At 36.5% G+C, this 20,370-nt stretch overlaps 1 protein-coding gene across 4 annotated transcripts in view; it reads left to right on the top strand.

The window, feature by feature from the left end:
• The window catches only part of GALNTL6 (polypeptide N-acetylgalactosaminyltransferase like 6), a 1,158,938-nt gene that overhangs the window by 488,383 nt on the left and 650,185 nt on the right, over positions 1 to 20,370 (top strand). For all 4 annotated transcript variants that reach the window (XM_082468905.1, XM_082468902.1, XM_082468903.1 and 1 more), the window contains exon 4: positions 18,388 to 18,554. In XM_082468905.1, coding sequence (XP_082325031.1) covers positions 18,388 to 18,554 — 167 coding nt within the window. The remainder of the gene's footprint in view (positions 1 to 18,387; positions 18,555 to 20,370) is intronic.

Below are 20,370 nucleotides of genomic sequence, written 5' to 3'. Positions count from 1 at the left end.
TTATGTCCTCCTGATAAACTGACCTTTTTATGAAGAAATAAACTTTTATATCTTGGTACTATTCTTTGCTTTGAAATCTCTTGTTGGCTATATTAAAGCCACTTTAGCTTTCTTTTTATTAGTGTTGGCATCGTATATATTCTGTGCATTTACTTTTAAATTTATTTGCATCTTTACATTAAGAATGAGTTTCTTGGAGGCTACAGAGATCAGTCAGCTTTTTATGTGCATGTTTAGACCATTTACATTCAATATAATTTTTGATATGTTTTACCCAAATATATCACATTACTATTGCTTTTCTATTTGTAAACCATTAAGCCTTTTCTCCCTTTCTTCTGTTTCTAACTTCTTTTGAATTAATTACATATGTAATCATTCCATTTAGTCTTTTTGGGGGAGGGCATAGTAGATATAACTATGTTATTTTAATTTATGTTGTGTTATTTTAATGGTTGCTTTAATGCTGATGGAATATAACAATGTATCATGGTCTACTTTTAAGTAATATTATATGACTTCATTTGTAGTAAAAGGACCAGATAACAGTATACATCCATTTCTCCACTTCTGGCCTTTATGCTATTGTTGCCATATATTTTGTTTCAACTTATGTTATAAATGTCAAAATATGTTGCTATTTTTTTTTGCTATAGACTAATCACTTATCTTTTTAAATGATTTAAGTAAAATAAAATAGTAATTTTATCATTTTCCCACAAAATTCTTATTTTGTGTGACTTAAACAATAGAAATTTATTTTCTCACGATTCCGGATGATAGAGTCTGAGGTCAAGATGTCAGCAGGTTTGGTTTCTTCTGAGGCCTTTCTCATGTTCATGTAGATGGCCATCTTCACCCTGTGTCTTCACCTGGTCTTCTCTCGATGTCTGTTTGTGTCCAGATTTTCTTGTCTCATAAAAACACCATTCATGTTGATTTAGACTCCACCCTAATAACTTCATTTTAACTTAATTACCTCTTTTAAGACCCTACCTCTAAATACAGTCACATTCTGAGGTACTGAGGCTAAGACTTGAGCAGATGAATTTATGGAGAATACAGTTGATTCGTAACACTTACATAACCATATGAATTTTAGAATAAATTTCTGATAAAACAAAAAGACACCTGGAATTTTTATGTGGATTGTGTTGAATCTGTACACAAATTTGGGGAATATTGCCATCTTACTATTGTTTTCTGATCCAGAGAACAGGATGTGTTTCCATTTATTTAGATGGCCCTGTAATCTCTTTCAATAATGATTTGTAGTTTTTAGCATACAAGTCTTGAGCTTGTTTTGTTAAATATTTTTCTAAGTAATTTCTTCTTCTTCATGCTATTGCAAATGACGCTGTCGTCTTAATTTTATTTTTAACATTTTTTATTGCTGATCTATAGAAGTACATTTGATTTTGTATATTGAGCTTGTATTGTGTAACTTTACTGAGATTATTCTAATTTGTGTGCAGGTATGTTTGTGTGTATTTTTGCATGTGTGTATTATTTAGAATATATAATGCCATATACAAGTAGAAACAGTTTTAATTCTTTCTTTCCTATTTGAATGCCTTTTATTTTATTATCTTGCCTAATTTCCTTGAGGAGAAGTACCAGTACAATGTTAAATAGAAGTGGTGAGAGCAGACATCCTTGTCTTGTTCCTTATGTTAGGAGAAAACTAGTCTGTCTTGGAGCCTTCACCCTGAATGTGAGCTGTATTAGGGTGATTGGAATCCAACATTGTTGGCCTGCCCTCTTTTTGTGGGCATGGTGGGGGAAGTGAGCCCTAGGTCTCTTAATTACATTTGCTGACATGGAGCTTTTGCAGCAGAGCTATTTAGTATAAGAGTTTCTTCTGTGCTGTCTCTTCCAGGGTGCCCACAAAATTCTTTTATGTTGATTTTTATTTTTTATTTTTTGTCTATATATAGGCTTCCATTTAATATAATTGTTCTGAAGAAATTCCTGTAACATTTACTTTTGTGTGGGTCTCCTGATGAATGAGTTCATTCAATATTTGTATGTCTGAAATTTTTTTGTTTTACCTTTGTCTTTTAAATGTATTTTCATTGACTAAAGAAAACTAGGTTGATTTTTTTTCTCTTTTTTTGAATTTCTCTTAAAGATGTTTCTCCACTTCCTTACTATCTTGCATCATTTTTAACAAGAAGTCTGCTGTCACTCTTAGCTGTTTTCCACTAGACTTATGTGTCTTTTTTCTCTGGTTACTTTAAAGATGGTCTCTTTATCACTGATTTTAACAGTTGAATTATGGTAGGCATTAATGTAATTTTCTTCATGTTTATTGTGCTCAGATTTCATTGACCTTTTTGAAGCTTAGTGCTTCACATTTTCATTAAATCTTGAAAACTTTCATATATATCTTCAAATACTTTTTTATGTCTCCTTTGCCTTCTTTTTGGATACTTTAAGTACACACATGTTAGGCCTCTTGAAGTTGTCCCACAATACTGCTGCTCTGTTCATTTTATGTTCTGACTTTTTTTCCTCTTTTTTGTTAATTTTGGACAGTTCTATTTTCATGTCTTCAAGTTTACTGATCTTTTGTTTGGCAATACCTAATCTGCCTTAAATTTTGTCCAATGTATTTTTCATCTCATATACTGTAGTTTTACTCTCTAGAAGTTGTATTTGGGCATTTTTAATATCTTCTGTGACTCTTAACATGTTCATGTATTCCTTTAGCTTCTTGAACATCTAGAAAACAGCCACAATAACTATTTTAATATCATTGCCTAGTCTATCATCTGTGTCATTTCTGTGTCAATTTCACTTAAATGATTTTTCATTTGATTTCATATTTTCCTGCTTTTTTGAAAGGTTTGTAGTTTCTATTGGTTGTCAGACATTTGAATTTTACTTTTTAAGGTGTAAAATATTTTGATATTCCTATAAGTATAATTGAACTTTTACCTGTGATACAGTACAGTTACTTAGAAACAGTTTGATACGGTTAAGTATTGCTCTAAAGTTTTGTTCAGTTGAACCAGAACTGTATTTAGTCTTGGGCTAATTGTCCATCCTTTCTAACCCTTTTTCCAATACTCTACCCAATTCTCCATGAGATACAAGTTTTTTCATTAGTTCTGCTGAGAACAAGAAGTATTTCATGCCCTGTATGAGTTATTGATCCCTCTAATCTTTTCTGGTGGTTCATTCCTCAGTTCAGGGTTGTTTCTTCACACACATGCACTTACCAGTACTCAGCTGAAGACTCAAGGGGACTCTGTAGATCTCCTAGGTTTTTTTCTATACAGTTCTCTCCTTTAGAGAGAGAATTGTATCCTGCAAACTCTGTCTACCTTGATAACCCTAGATTCTTGGCTTTATTTCCACAATTTAGGGAGATCACTTGGATCCACTTGGGTTTCTCCTAACTTCATCATTGCCTGGAATTTCAGTCTAGAGTATAAGCAGGCCAACTTGTTTGTTTCCTGTTTCTTAAAGATATCTATATTTTTTGGCCAATGTCTTGAAAAACAATGTTTCATATTTTTAATCTAGCTGTTTAGTTGGTCGAGTGGAAGGGTACATATGGTCCATGTTACTCCGTCTTTGTTAAAAGAGGAAATCTTAGTGATAATCTCAGCTAGAAATATTATTAGCTGGAAATAGCAAAGCTCTTTATTTTTATTAAAATATACAACACTAATAAAGGAGTATTAGATATAATGGGCATAATGTCTGTTTATTTTATTCCCCTAATAGTGTAATCTAGTGATCCAGATGGCCCATTGGTCCAGTGGTCCAGGCCCTCTTAGAGCCTGTATTCAAACTTTTGTTTCCAAAAGTATTAATGGAGAGTAGATAATACATTTCACAGAAATGTTTGGTCTAATAAAGTAATTGCCTACCTCACTTTAAAATATTACAACATTTATATAATTTAATTGATTGCATTAATATAAAGATATCTTAAAAGGCCAATGATAGAATGGCATTTCCAAAAGATTATGTAGTCAAAACTGAAGAATGTCGGATTCTAGTTCATTGCTCTATGTTACCCAGCTGTGTGAGTTATAAATACCTTTCAAAAAATTGTAAACTCTTTGGGTCAGGCATAGTGCCCCATCACTGTACACTGTTTTACCAAATTGATTGTTAAAATAATTTTTGTTTAACTCTCTAAAGCTCTAAATGTCTCAATTTTCAATTAAATGAGGGACTAAACTTGATGATACCATAAGTGTGGTTGCAGCTCTAAAAATGTGCCTACAGCTAACTATGCTTCTGTAGATGGGACACCTTGAATACATATGATCAGGTTTTTCTTGTTTTTTTTTTTTTTTCTTTGTCTGTGAAGAAACGGAATGTCTTTAATGTTTCCATATAATATAGTATAACAGGCAGTTTCCTTTTTCCTATTTCCTTTTTTATTTGAAAGAAGGCAGAAGACTAAGATGGTCGTGTTCATTTGTGTTGTTTGCCCACTATTTCTGGCTATAATTCTTCTGCACTATATAGGATTGCACTTCCTGGGCCCTCACGCCAGGTGAATAGTTCCGACCAGTTATTTGTAAGCAGAGAGAACTATGTCGTTTTAGAGACAGACCATTTAATTACTAGCTTGAGACCCATCACTGTTCTCATTGACCTCTGGCACAGTGATTGACAGTGGTCCAAATATTGGCTGTTCTCAGTGACAACAGGCAGAGACCCTCTCACAAACCGGTGATGAATAAGCAGAAGATGCAAGAAAGAGAATATTCACTTTTTTGAGTCATTGGGATTTGGGGTTATTTTTGACCATAACATAACACCCTGACTGATCTGTTTAATATAAATAGATACAAAAATCCAGTAAAACAAAAAATAAAGTCATACTTTAGATAAGCTAACAGAATGATCTAAAGATTAAAATATGCAAATCCTTTCATTCAAACATTCTAGTCAAATCTTGCAGTCTGAAAATTTGAATTTTTAAAATGTGAGTTTTGACACTGTGTCCAAAACTAAATACTCAGGCTTAGGCAGTGAGAAAGAATGTTTATGAAGGTCTTAAGAACCTTAAATGCAAGTTTACCTAAATGCTCACAGTATAAAGGTTGACATTCTTGCATGAACAATAAAATATCTCTTTTAGACAAAAAAAAAAAAAGAAAAATCACAAATAAGTCTAGTACTTATTTCATATATCTCTTTTTTTAAAAAAAATTGGCTTATTCCTATAGTCAAAAGAACCACTTATTTTTTGTGAAACCAATGAAATTATGAAGATAAATTAACGTAACTCTGAAAGGAATGACAGTTAAGTATGTTTAAAATAAACAATGCTGTTAAACTAAATCTATTTTTAAATCTCTCAGTTTATTAAATGCCAATAGAGAATATCAGAAAATGTGTGTGTTCTATTTTGGGGAAACTAAGAAGCCTATGAGAAATTTTCTATTGAATTTTATTTTCATTACTGTGAATGGTTTAGCAGAATGTTTACAGACTGATTTGGTTTTTTGTCAGCTTTTAAAATGCCTTCATGATTTGTCATTTCTCACAAGTAGCTTTTTAAGAGTTTAAACTATTTCTTTCGTCTCTCTGGTGCATTTAAGAATGTTTTTTCCATTCATTTAGATAAATTGTTACTTAACAAAGGCATGTCCTCATCTCTGAGCCATTCCTTAACTCCAAGTTAATTTTATGTGAAGGCTTATTTGAAAATAATACAGCAATATGAAATTCAATAATACAGGCATCTTCACCCATATTCCTATAAACTTAATGCAACAAATGTTTTAAATTGTCCCTATTTTCTTTTTATAAATTTGCTGCCTATAAATTTGTAACCATAAGCATACAAATTGTCTGACTTCATTTTACTTATTTCTTCAACACAGTCCCACAGTGCCACATTGTCTTCCCATTTCGCAAATTTCCCATTCTCAGCCTGACTTGAGGTTAAATCTAAAATACACAGGTTGCAGATTCGTAATAAAACCCTGGATACTCTTCAGTATTTCTAGTAATAATGAGAAGCAGTCATCTGGACCTCAACTTGGCCAATCCAACGGCTGACTTTGAGAGTGAATTCAATTTCCTTTGGAGCAGCTTAAGTGCTAGAATAACTAAGTATAATTTAATCAGTTCAAGCACTATCACAAACAAGCTGATTTTCCTTAGTGTAAAAATCAGATCAGCACCCTCATTATTTTTGCCCAGAGTATTACAGTCTCTAACCTTTTTTCCTTTCGTTTCTGCTGTCTTTGGTGCATCATTTGCCCGGATGCCAGGGGAATATGTAAACGTGATCCTGTCTTCCTCATCATTAACAGTATGTTAACTACTTCACGTTGACTGCAGGCTAATGTCCAGATTTCTTAGAATCACTTCAAGATCGTACATGATCTGTTCTCAACATACAGACTCATCTATAAAGACTTCCCTAATTCTTTCAGACAAGGTTAACCATATTTCCTTCGGGCTTTTCATTGCCTGTGTGCCATCTATTATGTCACTTGTCTCATTTGAGTCTAATTATTTTATACATTTGTCCACCTGTCTGTGAATCCTTAAGGGAAGAAACCGTAATTTATTCATCTGTGTATCATAAGTGTCTCTCACTTTCTCTCATGCAGTTCCCATCTCTCCTAGTTCCCTAGCTCCTTCCACAGAGGACTTGACAGGTAAAACAGTAACTGTTAAAGTAACAACAATAACAGCAACAGTAATAATGATAGTATTTATCAAACCCTTGCTATTATCAGATGTAATACTGTACTGAGCGCTTTGTATGGATTACCTAATTTAATTCTTATTACACATTATGAAGAAGGTATAACTTTTTGCTTCTTAATTGCTCCACATGAGAAAACTAACCTTATAGAAGTTAAATAATTTGCCTGTTGTCACACAGGTAGTAAGTGGCAAAGCCATCATTTAAACCTCGATAGTCTAATGTATAAAGTGTGATTTTTCAATATTTCAGGAATAATTATAAGCACAAAATATGAGTTTTCAGTGTGGTCTAATTGAAAAAATTAATTACAGACATCTATGTAAAGAAGGTAACTTTACTACTAATAGTCTACTAATTAGATTAAGGCTATTTTTAATGTAATTTGTGTACATAAGTTTATGTGTACACACTGTACATATAAAAATAGTCCTGATAGCTGTATTTCATAGGCATAGAGTAGACTCTGAACAGAGTATCAGTGATCATTAAAAAGTTGAAAGAAAGAGTAAAATGTACCTGTGACAGATTTTTTAAATTATTTAAAAGTATCTCCAGGTGTAACAAACTGCAAGTTTCATAGCACTACAGAAATAATTGTGTTTCTTAGGGAATTTTGACCATCACTCTGTATTCAAGGGACAATTCTTGCCAAGTGTAGTATAATTTATGCACCTATGTCTAAGATTGGGTTCCCTTAAAGCAGACTCTGAGACAGATTTGTCTGCAACAGTTTTAAAGAGGTAATCACACAGTGAACCTGGGGAAGTAGGGAGAAGAAGTAAGACAGGGAAGGGGAAGCAGCGAGTACAAGGTGCCTGGCCTGACGCTTATCCCTGTGGGCAGCTGAGGCTCCATCTCACTGGAAAACCCTGGGAGATGTTACAGAAAACACCTCAGATATGTCTCACCATAGGACTGCTTATTCCCCAACTTCATTGCTTGATACTTGCTCTAGGGGCATTGATTTTTTTTTTTCTTAACATCTTTATTGGAGTATAATTGCTTTACAATGGTGTGTTAGTTTCCGCTGTATAACAAAGTGAATCAGCTATGCATATACATATATCCCCATATCCCCTCCCTCTTGCGGCTCCCTCCCACCCTCCCTATCCCACCCCTCTAGGTGGTCACAAAGCACCGAGCTTATCTCCCTGTGCTATGCGGCTGCTTCCCACTAGCTATTTTACACTTGGTAGTGTATATATGTCCATGCCACTCTCTCACTTCATCCCAGCTTACCCTTCCCCCTCCCCATGTCAAGTCCATTCTCTCCATCTGCATCTTTATTCCTGTCCTGCCCCTATGTTCTTCAAGACCATTTTTTTCTTTTTTTTTTAGATTCCATATATATGTGTTAGCATACAGTATTTGTTTTTCTCTTTCTGACTTACTTCACTCTGTATGACAGACTCTAGGTCCATCCACCTCACTACAAATGACTCAATTTCGTTTCATTTTATGGCTGAGTAATATTCCATTGTATATATGTGCCACATCTTCTTTATCCATTCCTCTGTTGATGGACACTTAGGTTGCTTCCATGTCCTGGCTATTGTAAAGAGTGCTGCAATGAACATTGTGGTACATGACTCTTTTTGAATTATGGTTTTCTCAGGGTATATGCCCAATAGTGGGATTGCTGGGTCAGATGGTAGTTCTATTTTTAGTTTTTTAAGGAACCTTCATACTGCTTTTCATAGTGGCTGTATCCATTTACATTGCCACCAACAGTGCAAGAGGGTTCCCTTTTCTCCACACCCTCTCTAGCATTTATTGTTTGCAGATTTTTTTGTTTTTTTTTTTTTTGCTTTTCTCACTTTCTCCTACAGAGCGATTATGTTTACAGGTACTTTAAGCTTTGGATGAGGCTCTGGTTAATTCAGTTTACGGATAAAAGAGGAACTAATTCAGCCTAAAGTTCACCATAGAATTTTTTTCTTTTTTTTTTATTATTTTTAAATTTTTATTTATTTTTTTATACAGCAGGTTCTTATTAGTTACCCATTTTATACATATTAGTGTATATATGTCAGTCCCAATCTCCCAGTTCATCACAGCACCACCACCACCCTCTGCTGCTTTCCCCACCTTGGTGTCCATACGTTTGTTCTCGTTTGTAGATTTTTTGATGATGGCCATTCTGAACGGTGTGAGGTGATACCTCATTGTCGTTTTGATTTGCACTTCTCTAATGATTAGTGATGTTGAGCATCCTTTCATGTGTTTGTTGGCAATCTGTATATCTTCTTTGGAGAAATGTCTATTTAGGTCTTCTGACCATTTTTGGATTGGGTTGTTTGTTTTTTTGATATTGAGCTACATGAGCTGCTTGTAAATTTTGGAAATTAATCCTTTGTCAGTTGCTTCATTTGCAAATATATTCTCCCATTATGAGGTTGTCTTTTCGTCTTATTTATGGTTTTCTTTGCTGTGCAAAAGCTTTTAAGTTTCATTAGGTCCCATTTGTTTATGTTTGTTTTTATTTCCGTTTGTCTAGGAGGTGGGTCAAAAAGGATCTTGTTGTGATGTATGTCATAGAGTGTTCTGCCTATGTTTTCCTCTAAGAGTTTGGTAGTGTCTGGACTTACATTTAAGTCTTTAATCCATTTTGAGTTTATTTTTGTGTATGGTGTTAGGAAGTGTTCTAATTTCATTCTTATACACGCTGTCCAGTTTTCCCAGCACCACTTATTGAAGAGGCTGTCTTTTCTCCATTGTATATTCCTGCCTCCTTTATCAAAAATAAGGTGACCATATGTGCGTGGGTTTATCTCTGGGCTTTCTATCCTGTTCCATTAGTCTGTATTTCTGTTATTGTGCCAGTACCATACTGTCTTGATTACTGTAGCTTTGTTGTATAGTCTGAAGTCTGGGAGCCTGATTCCTCCAGCTCCATTTTTCTTTCTCAAGATTGCTTTGGCTATTCTGGGTCTGTTGTGTTTCCATACAAATTGTGAAATTTTTTGTTCTAGTTCTGTGAAAAATGCTATTGGTAGTTTGATAGGGATTGCATTGAATCTGTAGACTGCTTTGGGTAGTATAGTCATTTTCACAATGTTGATTCTTCCAATCCAAGAACATGGTATATCTCTCCACTGGTTTGCATCATCTTTAATTTCTTTCATCATTGTCTTATAGTTTTCTGCATACAGGTCTTTTGTCTCTTTAGGTAGGTTTATTCCTAGGTATTTTATTCTTTTTGTTGCAGTGGTAGATGGGAGTGTTTCCTTAATTTCTCTGTCAGATTTTTTATCATTAGTGTGTTGGAATGCAAGAGATTTCTGTGCATTAATTTTGTATCCTGCTACTTTACCAAATTCACTGATTAGCTCTCTTAGTTTTCTGGTACCATCTTTAGGATTCTCACTCTGTGGTACCGTGTCATCTGCAAACAGTGACAACTTTACTTCTTCTTTTCCAATTTGGATTCCTTTTATTTCTTTCTCTTCTCTAATTGCTGTGGCCAAAACTTCCAAAGCTATGTTGAATAATAGTGGTGAAAGTGGACAGCCTTGTGTTGTTCCTGATCTTAGAGGAAATGGTTTCAGTTTTTAACCATTGAGAACAATGTTGCCTGTGGGTTTGTCATATATGGCCTTTATTATGTTGAGGTAAGTTCCCTCTATGCCTGCTTTCTGGAGGGTTTTTATCATAAATGAGTGTTGAATTTTGTCGAAAGCTTTTTCTGCATCTATTGAGATGATCATATGGTTTTTCTCCTTCAACTTGTTAATATGGTGTATTGCATTGATTGATTTACGTATGTTGAAGAATCCTGGCATTCCTGGGATAAACCCCACTTGATCATGGTGTATGATCCTTTTAATGTGCTGTTGGATTCTGTTTGCTGGTATTTTGTTGAGGATTCTGGCATCTATGTTCGTCAGTGATATTGGTCTTTAGTTTTCTTTCTTTGTTGGGCTTTTGTTTGTTGGAAGATTTTAAATCATAGTCTCAGTTTCAGTGCTTGTGATTGGTCTGTTCATATTTTCTATTTCTTCCTGGTTCAGTCTCAGAAGGTTGTGCTTTTCTAAGAATTTTTCCATTTCTTCCATGTTGTCCATTTTATTGGCATATAGTTGCTTGTAGTAATCTCTCATGATCCTTTGTATTTCTGCAGTATCAGTTGTTACTTCTCCTTTTTCATTTCTAATTCTATTGATTTGAGTCTCTCCCTTGTTTTCTTGATGAGTCTGGCTAATGGTTTATCAATTTTGTTTATCTTGTCAAAGAACCAGCTTAAAGTTTTATTGATCTTTGCTGTATTTCCTTCATTTCTTTTTCATTTATTTCTGATCTGATTTTTATGATTTCTTTCCTTCTGATAACTTTAGGGTTTTTTTTTGTTCTTCTTTCTATAATTGCTTTAGGTATAAGGTTAGGTTGTTTATTTGAGGAGTTTCTTGTTTCTTGAGGTAGGATTGTCTTGCTATAAACTTCCCTCATAGAACTGCTTTTGCTGTATCCCATAGGTTTTAGGTCGTCGTATTTTCATTGTCATTTGTTTCTAGTTATTTTTTAATTTTCTCTTGATTTCTTCACTGGTCTCTTGGTTATTTAGTAGTGTATTATTTAGCCTCCGTGTGTTTGTATTTTTTACAGATTTTTTCCTGTAATTGATATCTAGTCTCATAGTGTTGTGGTCGGAAAAGATACTTGATACAATTTCAATTTTCTTAAATTTACCAAAGCTTCATTTGTGACCCAAGATATGATTAATCCTGGAGAATGTTCCACGAGCACTTGAGAAGAAAGTGTATTCTGTTGTTTTTGGATGAATGTCCTATAAATATCAATTAAGTCCATCTTGTTTAATGTGTCATTTAAAGCTTGTGTTTCCTTATTTATTTTCATTTTGGATGATCTGTCCATTGGTGAAAGTGGGGTGTCAGAGTCCCCTACTATCATTCTGTTCCTGTCGATTTCCTCTTTTATGGCCATTAGCATTTGCCTTATGTATTGAGGTGCTCCTATGTTGGGTGCATAAATATTTACAATTGTTATATCTTCTTCTTGGATTGATCCCTTGATCATTATGTAGTGTCCTTCTTTGTCTCTTGTAATCGTCTTTACTTTAAAGTCTATTTTGTCTGATATGAGAATTGCTACTCCAGCTTTCTTTATATTTCCATTTGCATGGAATATCTTTTTCCATCCCCTCACTTTCAGTCTGTATGTGTCCCTAGGTCTGAAGTGGGTCTCTTGTAGACAGCATATATATGGGTCTTGATTTTGTATCCATTCAGCCAGTCTATGTCTTTTGGTTGGAGCATTTAATCCATTTACATTTAAGGTAGTTATCGATATGTATGTTCCTATTACCATTTTCTTAATTGTTTTGGGTTTGTTATTGTAGGTCTTTTCCTTCTCTTGTGTTTCCTGCCTAGAGAAGTTCCTTTAGGATTTGTTGTAAAGCTGGATTGGTGGTCCCAAATTGTCTTACCTTTTGCTTGTCTGTAAAGATTTTGATTTCTCCGTCGAATCTGAATGAGATCCTTGCTGGGTAGAGTAATCTTGGTTGTAGGTGTTTCCTTTCATCACTTTAAATATGTCCTGCCACTCCCTTCTGGCTTGCAGAGTTTCTGCTGAAAGATCTGCTGTTAACCTTATGGGGTTTCCCTTGTATATTATTTGTTTTTTTTTTTCTTGCTGCTTTTAATATTTTTTCTTTGTATTTAATTTTTGATAGTTTGATTAATATGTGACTTGGCGTGTTTCTCCTTGGATTTATCCTGTATGGGACTCTGTGGGCTTCCTGGAGTTGATTGACTCTTTCCTTTCCCATATTAGGGAAGTTTTCAACTATAATCTCTTCAAATATTTTCTCAGTCCCTTTCTTTTTCTCTTCTCTTTCTGGGACCCCTATAATTCGAATGTTGGTGTGATTAATGTTGTCCCAGAAGTCTCTGAGACTGTCCTCAATTCTCTTCATTCTTTTTTCTGTATTCTGCTCTGCAGTAGTTATTTCCACTATTTTATCTTCCAAGTCACTTACCCGTTCTTCTGCCTCAGTTATTCTGCTATTGATTCCTTCTAGAGAATTTTTAATCTCATTTATTTTGTTGTTCATCATTGTTTGTTTGCTCTTTAGTTCTTCTAGGCCCTTGTTAAATGTTTCTTGTATTCTCTCCATTGTATTTCCAAGATTTTGGATCATGTTTGCTATCATTACTCAGAATTCTTTTTCAGGTAGACTGCCTATTTCCTCTTCATTTGTTCGGTCTGGTGGGTTTTTACCTTGCTCCTTCATCTGCTGTGTGTTTGTCTTCTCGTTTTTGTTAACTTACTGTGTTTGGGGTCTCCTTTTCACAGGCTTCAGGTTCATAGTTCCTTTTGTTTTTGGTGTGTGCCCCCAGTTAGTAAGGTTTGTTCAGTGGGTTGTGTAGGCTTCTTGGTGGAGGGGACTGGTTCCTGTGTTCTGGTGGATGAGGCTGGATCTTGTGTTTATGGTGGGCAGGACTGCATCCGGTGGTGTGTTTTGGGGTGTCTGTGACCTTATTATGATTTTAGACGTGCTCTCTGCTAATGGGTGGGGTTGTATTCCTGTCTTGCTAGTTGTTTGGCATAGGGTGTCCAGCACTGAGCTTGTTGGTTGTTGAGTGGAGCTGGGTCTTATCGTTGAAATGGAGATATCCGGGAGAGCTTTAGCTGTTTGATATTACATGGAGCCAGGAGTTCTCTGTTGGACCAATGTCCTGAAGTCGGCTCTCCCACCTCAGAGGCACAGGCCTGACACCCGGCTGGAGCACCAAGACCCTTTCAGCCTCACAGCTCAGAAGAAAAGGGAGAAGAAAAGAAAGAAAGGAAGAAAAAAACAAAGTAAAATAAAGTTATTAAAATACAAAAAAATTTAAAATAAGGAAAAAATTAAAACATAGTTAAAGAAAGAAAGAGAGAAAGAAGAGAGCTACCAAACCGACAAAGCAGATCCACCAATGATAACAATCGCTAAAAATCAATACTAAAAGAAAAAAAAAGTGGACAGACAGAACCCTAGGACAAATGGTAAGAGCAAAGCTATACAGACAAAATCACACAAAGTCCACCACCTCAATTTTGGAATGATTCTTTGTCTATTCAGGTATTCCACAGATGCAGGTACATCAAGTTGATTGTGGAGGTTTAATCCGCTGCTTCTGAGGCTGCTGGGAGAGATTTCCCTTTCTCTTCTTTGTTCACAGAGCTCTCGGGGTTCAGCTTTGGATTTGGCTCCGCCTCTGCATGTAGGTCGCCTGAGGGCATCTGTTCCCGCTCAGACAGGATGGGGTTAAAGGAGCAGCTGCTTCGGGGGCTCTGGCTCACTCAGGCCGAGGGGAGGGAGGGGTACAGAGGAGACGGGGAGAGCCTGCGGCGGCAGAGGCATCGTGACGTTGCACCAGCCCGAGGTGCGCCGTGCGTTCTCCCGGGGAAGTTGTCCCCAGATCACGGGACCCTGGCAGTGGCGGGCTGCACAGGCTCCCAGGAGGGGCGGTGTGGAGAGTGACCTGTGCTCGCACACAGGCTTCTTGGTGGCGGCAGCAGCAGCCTTAGCGTCTCATGCCCGTCTCTGGGGTCCGCACTGATAGCCGCGGCTCGCGCCCGTCTCTGGAGCTCGTTTAGGCGGCGCTCTGAATCCCCTCTCCTCGCGCACCCTGAAACAATGGTCTCTTGCCTCTTAGGCAGGTCCAGACTTTTTCCCAGACTCCCTCCCGGCTAGCTGTGGCACACTAGCCCCTTCAGGCTGTGTTCACACCGCCAACCCCAGTCCTCTCCCTGCCATCCGACCGAAGCCGGAGCCTCAGCTCCCAGCCCCGCCCGCCCTGGCGGGTGAGCAGACAAGCCTCTCGGGCTGGTGAGTGCTGCTCGGCGCCGAGCCTCCGTGCGGGAATCTCTCCGCTGTGCCCTCCGCACCCCTGTGGCTGCGCTCTCCTCCGTGGCTCCGAAGCTTCCCCCCTCCGCCACCCGCAGTCTCCGCCCACGAAGGGGCTTCCTAGTGTGTGGACACCTTTCCTCCTTCACGGCTCCCTCCCACTGACACAGGTCCCGTCCCTATTCTTTTGTCTCTGTTTTCTTCTTTTGCCCTACCCAGGTATGTGGGGAGTTTCTTGCCTTTTGGGAGGTCTGAGGTCTTCTGCCAGTGTTCAGTAGGTGTTCTGTAGGAGTTGTTCCACATGTAGATGTATTTCTGATGTATTTGTGGGGAGGAAGGTGATCTCCGCGTCTCACTCCTCTGCCGTCTTGAAGCTAGGGACATTCATTTGCCCCAGAACTTTTGATCTGCCCTTTTTCAGAGACGAGAGAGCGCATTCAGTTGGCTACCTGCTGGTACTTACCAGAGGATCCTCTTGGCAAGTGTTGGGATGGTGATGCTATGGAGATAGTGGCAGTGCCCTGGCATCAGTGCTGGAGCCTGTCACTGTTTCCCCCGTAAACCAGATCTTTTTCTGAGCTACACACATATACACATAGATAGATAGATAGATAGATAGATAGATAGATAGATAGATATACACACATAGGTACACACATAGACAGATAGTTGTGTATATCGTATATACGATTGCTCTGTTACCGAACTCAGATTCAGCTGCTCGCTGCTCAAAAGGCAATCATTCGAGAGGCAAGCGTCAGTCGAGAGGAAAGGTGCTTTAATCAGAAAAGCCGGCAATCTGGGGAGAAGGTGGACTTGTGTCCAGAGACCAGTTCTGAAGATTCTGCTCAGCCATGACAGTTTTTACAGGAGAAAAGGGGGAAGCATCTCAGGGAATCGTCAAGGCAGGAGGTTGGGTTCTGCATCATTCTCCATTGCATGCCGACTGGCTGACTCTCTCTTCACATGTCATCTTGCCTGCATGATCTGCCAGCAGGATTGCTAAGGGGATTGTTAGAGGCAGAGAGCCCGTGATTCTTTAACTGCTTCATTCCTTATTCTTCTTTTTATCTAGGAAAAGAATCACCAGGTTAGACAAGGCATGGTGTGCATTCAGGAGGGTGTTAAGTCAGGAGTTGGTTTCAATTGCTTAGTGATCTCATTCCTATAATTAGATTCTTTCAAGGTTAGAGGGGAACAGAAATGGGCCAAAGGAAAGGAGCTAAAGAGCTGGTTTCATGTTCAACTAGGTATCATTTTGACACCTCAAACTTAATGTGGTCAAAATTGAACTCATGTTTATCCTCAAGCCTTGCAACCCTCAAATGCCCCTTACACACCGTGCTCTGATGTAGGTCTGTAGTTCGTAGATCAGTTGCCCATGTCCAGAACATGGGAGTCCTCCTTAACTGTTTCTCCCAGACAGTTACTAAGTCATATCAGTTCTTTTCCTAAATATATCTCGTCTTTTGCAGGCCACTTTTAACTCTCACTTGCATTTCTACAGCACTTTGCGAATCGGTTCAGGGGCCTCTCTCAAATGCTTGTATGGCACCCTGTTACACTTCTACATATTGATTCCCCTTTAAAATTTTAACTGCTCTTTACCCTTCTGTATCTCCTATTGTACTGTAAACATCTTAAAGTTGGAGAGTAGGGTTTTTTCATTCTTTTATCCCACTTTGCCTCCTGGCTTAGAGAAAACCCTCAGCAAATCATTGGGACTTGAGAGCATAAATGAATAGAAGGATATTTTCACCTCCCCTGTGTGGTAATAATTTGAGCTTACACAGAAATTACTGAAAACATTTTTATGAGGAAAAGCCCTTTTTGCGCATGATTAGTCTTGCATTCTCTTCTGTCTGCCTTTTTTTCTGAATGGATTGTAGATAGCTGATAAACATCTCTTTAAAGCCCTAAGCCTATTGATTGCTTATCGTGTATTACTCTGAATGCAATTCTTATTTAATTAATAAGCAAGCGATATGTACAGTGTCTCCTCTTAATGTTTAAAAAATAATTTGCCTTCTTGGGGATATCAGTTACATTCCCAGAGCATTGTTAGGTATGGTGTTTTGTATTATCCTGAGTATTGATACAGGAAAGCACATTTGTCTTGGGCTCTTGCCTTTGTTGAGAAGGATGGATGGCTCTATGTAATTATGATGAGATGTGCTGAATTAATTTAGCACTCTTCCAGATTTGTGCATTAGATGTGAAAGCATCCATCTCACTACACTCTCTTGGAAATCACTGACAGATCTGTTTCATATATTGCTTTTTTAAATTATTTTATGTTATCCTACAAGGAACTTCATGTTTTTTTTCTAGTATTTTCATGCCCATTTCATGGTATCCTTTTGATGGTCTTTTCCAATGCTTTTCATTGTACTTGAAAACCTCTAAATCTCTTGTTTGATAAATATTGTTACAAATTTTAAAATTTAGATTAAATAATTGATAATAAAAGGACAAGATAAAAAAGAAATGCCTATATTTTATATTTAAATTATTTGTCTAAATTATTTCATTTTATTTTATCTTCCAGGATAGTTAAATATTTTTGCTTTAATTACGTTATATTCTATTATCTGAAGCTGCAAGGCAAGATCTCTTTGTTTTATATCCACAGTGATATTTAAGATATCCTATTGAGATCATAGTAAAATGAAGTGTTGAGATAACTGACTAAAAAACCATATTTTAAGTAATGTTTTGAATATGCTGGTACATTTCTATACATCTTGGTAGAATCTATGCATACTTCAAATTCACACTATAATATCTGGACTAAACAGTAGCCAGTGTCTTGGCAAAAGATGAAATAATAGATGTTCCTGTATTTAAACAGAAACCGTGTTTCTTTCCAGATTTCCACTCTCTTTTTGTTTGTTTGTCTGTTTGTTTTCATGTTATCCATGTCAGAAAAATCACTAAATTTGGTAATTGATTGAAATTTTATCCTATTTTAGTTTTGAAATAACTTAAAGATTTCACAAACTTAAATTAATTCATTATCTTTAATAAAGCTTGGGCAACTATGACCAGTGCTGAGCTAAGAATTAAATCAGATTTGAGACCAGCTTTCTGCCCTGATGTGGCTTATAAATGACTTAAATAAATCACTAATATTGAAAGAGTAGCCATGACATATACTAAATTGCTTTTAACTATGCCAAAATTTAAAACCTACTTCCTATTTGGCATCTCAGATTGTTTTACAGTGAAAGCAACATGAGATTTCTCTGTATAGTTTTCATTAGGAATGTGATAGTGTCATGATTTGGATCTTAATGTAATCTTACCATGCAGTTGCATCAGTGTGTGATTATTTAAGATTAAATTTTCATTTATTTCACTTTAAGACTCTATTCTCCCCCTAGAGCCTTAAATACTGCCCAGCTGTGGAAACAGACCACAACCAAAACTGATTAATTGGGCATAAATATTACAGAAGTTAAATTTCCAAAGTTTCCCGGAAAGTTTAACATTAGCTGTGTGCTCAGTGGAAATGATGTTAATACATATAATTTATCCTTATTACTATTAGAGAACATATTACCAAGAGCACAACATTTCAGTGTACTTCTTACCTTGTTTTCGAGCCACCGGTATAAGAGAGGATAAATAATTATGTCATTAAGAGTGCGTGTGAAAGGAGATCATTAATGAATTCCAGGAATGGGTAGAGTAACTATGATGATGTAGAAGCTTTGGTTGGGAAAGTTCTAGGCAAAGACTAATTTTCACAGTTGTCTGATAACACAGTGAGTCAATGGCAGTATAAGACATATTCCAGTCTTGTATCTGACATAGCCTTTCCTTCCTCTGTCATGTCCAGCTGTAAGCACAAGATGTACCTGGAAAGGCTACCAAACACCAGCATCATTATCCCATTCCATAACGAAGGCTGGACTTCACTCCTCCGGACCATCCACAGCATCATCAACCGAACCCCAGAAAGTCTGATTGCAGAAATCATCCTGGTCGATGACTTCAGTGATAGAGGTAAGATATTGTTAATAATATTTTATGTGATTCTCTTATCACCTACATAATCATTACGGGCTTTTAAAATAAGGCAGACGATCATTGTGATGGTTTCTTTCTAATTCTATCTCAAAGGAGATGATAAAGTTTTTTCTATGTTGTGATGCTGTGATTTCATAAAATGTTGACCAAATGTGAAAGGAATTGAACGAAAAGTTATTGGCATCATTTGGGGACCTATAAGAAATTTGTATTACATTTCTGTTGTAAATTAGACAGGTATTGGCAGAATGCCTCAAATTCTACCTTCAGTTTCAGGACAAACATTGTAAAATATGTTATGGTAAGTACATGTGAATGGTGAAATATTCCAGTAGAACCAGAAAATCTGTTCCCCTTTCTGAAAAGGATCTGCTCTGTTATTTACCAGTGTGATACATTCTCCAGGCTGTGCTTGTGTTACTTCATAAATACTGGAAATTATAAGTAACACAAATAAATAGTTTTACTTGGCAATTTTAGCTGTTTTATCGTATCTGAACAATAACAACAGCAGAAAGGCCTGGAATGCGGTGTATTAGAAAATTTGACACAGTTCTACTCTTTTCTTTTTTTTTTTTACTATTCTGATGAACACAATTTGGTTTATAAGTCAGGGGAATAAGATTATAGAAAGTTTCTTGAGATTAGGACTTGATAAATCATATTCACTCTAAATAGGGGAAAGTAAAATTCTTCTTGGCTGGTGTGAGCGGAGAGGTGGAAACCTTTTCTAAAGATATTCATCTACCTTCTGTTTCATTGCATGAAGGAGCTCTGTTTAACTGTACTGTATGTGTGTAAGAAAGAGTGGCAGGAAACGAGTTTGCGTGTTATTCTTATGCCTTGAAGAGCATGCATCTTGAGATCCTATGGATTAATTGAAGTTTTGGAAATTTCATTTGCAACAGAAACATTTTCTTCGTAGTACTTAAAAATTCTGTAGAAGTAAAACTGACTGGTGGGTTTAGCTTTGAGGTTCCTTTAGCATTTTTGTCTGCAATGATTCACTTCAAAAACTGATTCAGGGTTTGCCGATAATTCATGTGTGTTGAAGTTCATAGGCCAAAAAAAAAGGTTGTCTATTGTTCTATTAAAATAGTAAACTACAAACTTGGTAATTTAGGTTGATTTCAAAGTAGTTTTTGCCTTGCATTGCTTATATAGTTGTGTGTTCAATAAGTATCTAAATCAGTATCTAATAAGTACCTAAATTAAATGTATTGCTTAAAATTAATTTAAATAACACATTGATTTTTATTCTAATTGAGGCTACTTATTTCAAAGCAGTCATTACCACCTCAGGCTAAAAATAGGCATTTCATGTGTTAAAGCTAAAACTTTGCTTTTAAATAAAAGAATGAAAAAGGGAATAAAGATCTGGGGCCACACATCACCAAATAAATGGCATTTTTTGGTTGACTGGTACCAAGAGAAATAAGACAGTGTATCTGTGGATAATTTTCTACATAATTAACTTTGTCTTGGTAAACTATTTCCTACAGCAGAATTTTGAACTGGGGGTTATAAAGTAGGAAACACTTGGTAGCAGTAAATCGTGGTTTGTAGAGTTTTTTGCTGGATATTTCTCAAAGGTATTTTTCAGCTGAAAGTCTTTAAAGAGGGAGAAAATAGTGGCATATACTTTTGTCTTGAGTTTAAATCATTGTCATCTCTGTATAGTAGCGACTTTGCTAGACTGTCCCCTCTGCTTAGAATGTTACCCAGGAAGGAAGCGTGTTCTGGATGGTCCATTTCATTGCTGTTAGTGACATGAAGCAACACAAAAAGGATT

This window comes from Balaenoptera physalus (genome assembly GCF_965194825.1).
Source record: "Balaenoptera physalus genome assembly, chromosome: 7".
Taxonomy (NCBI): domain Eukaryota; kingdom Metazoa; phylum Chordata; class Mammalia; order Artiodactyla; family Balaenopteridae; genus Balaenoptera; species Balaenoptera physalus.
This window is presented reverse-complemented; position numbering and strand designations above follow the sequence as displayed.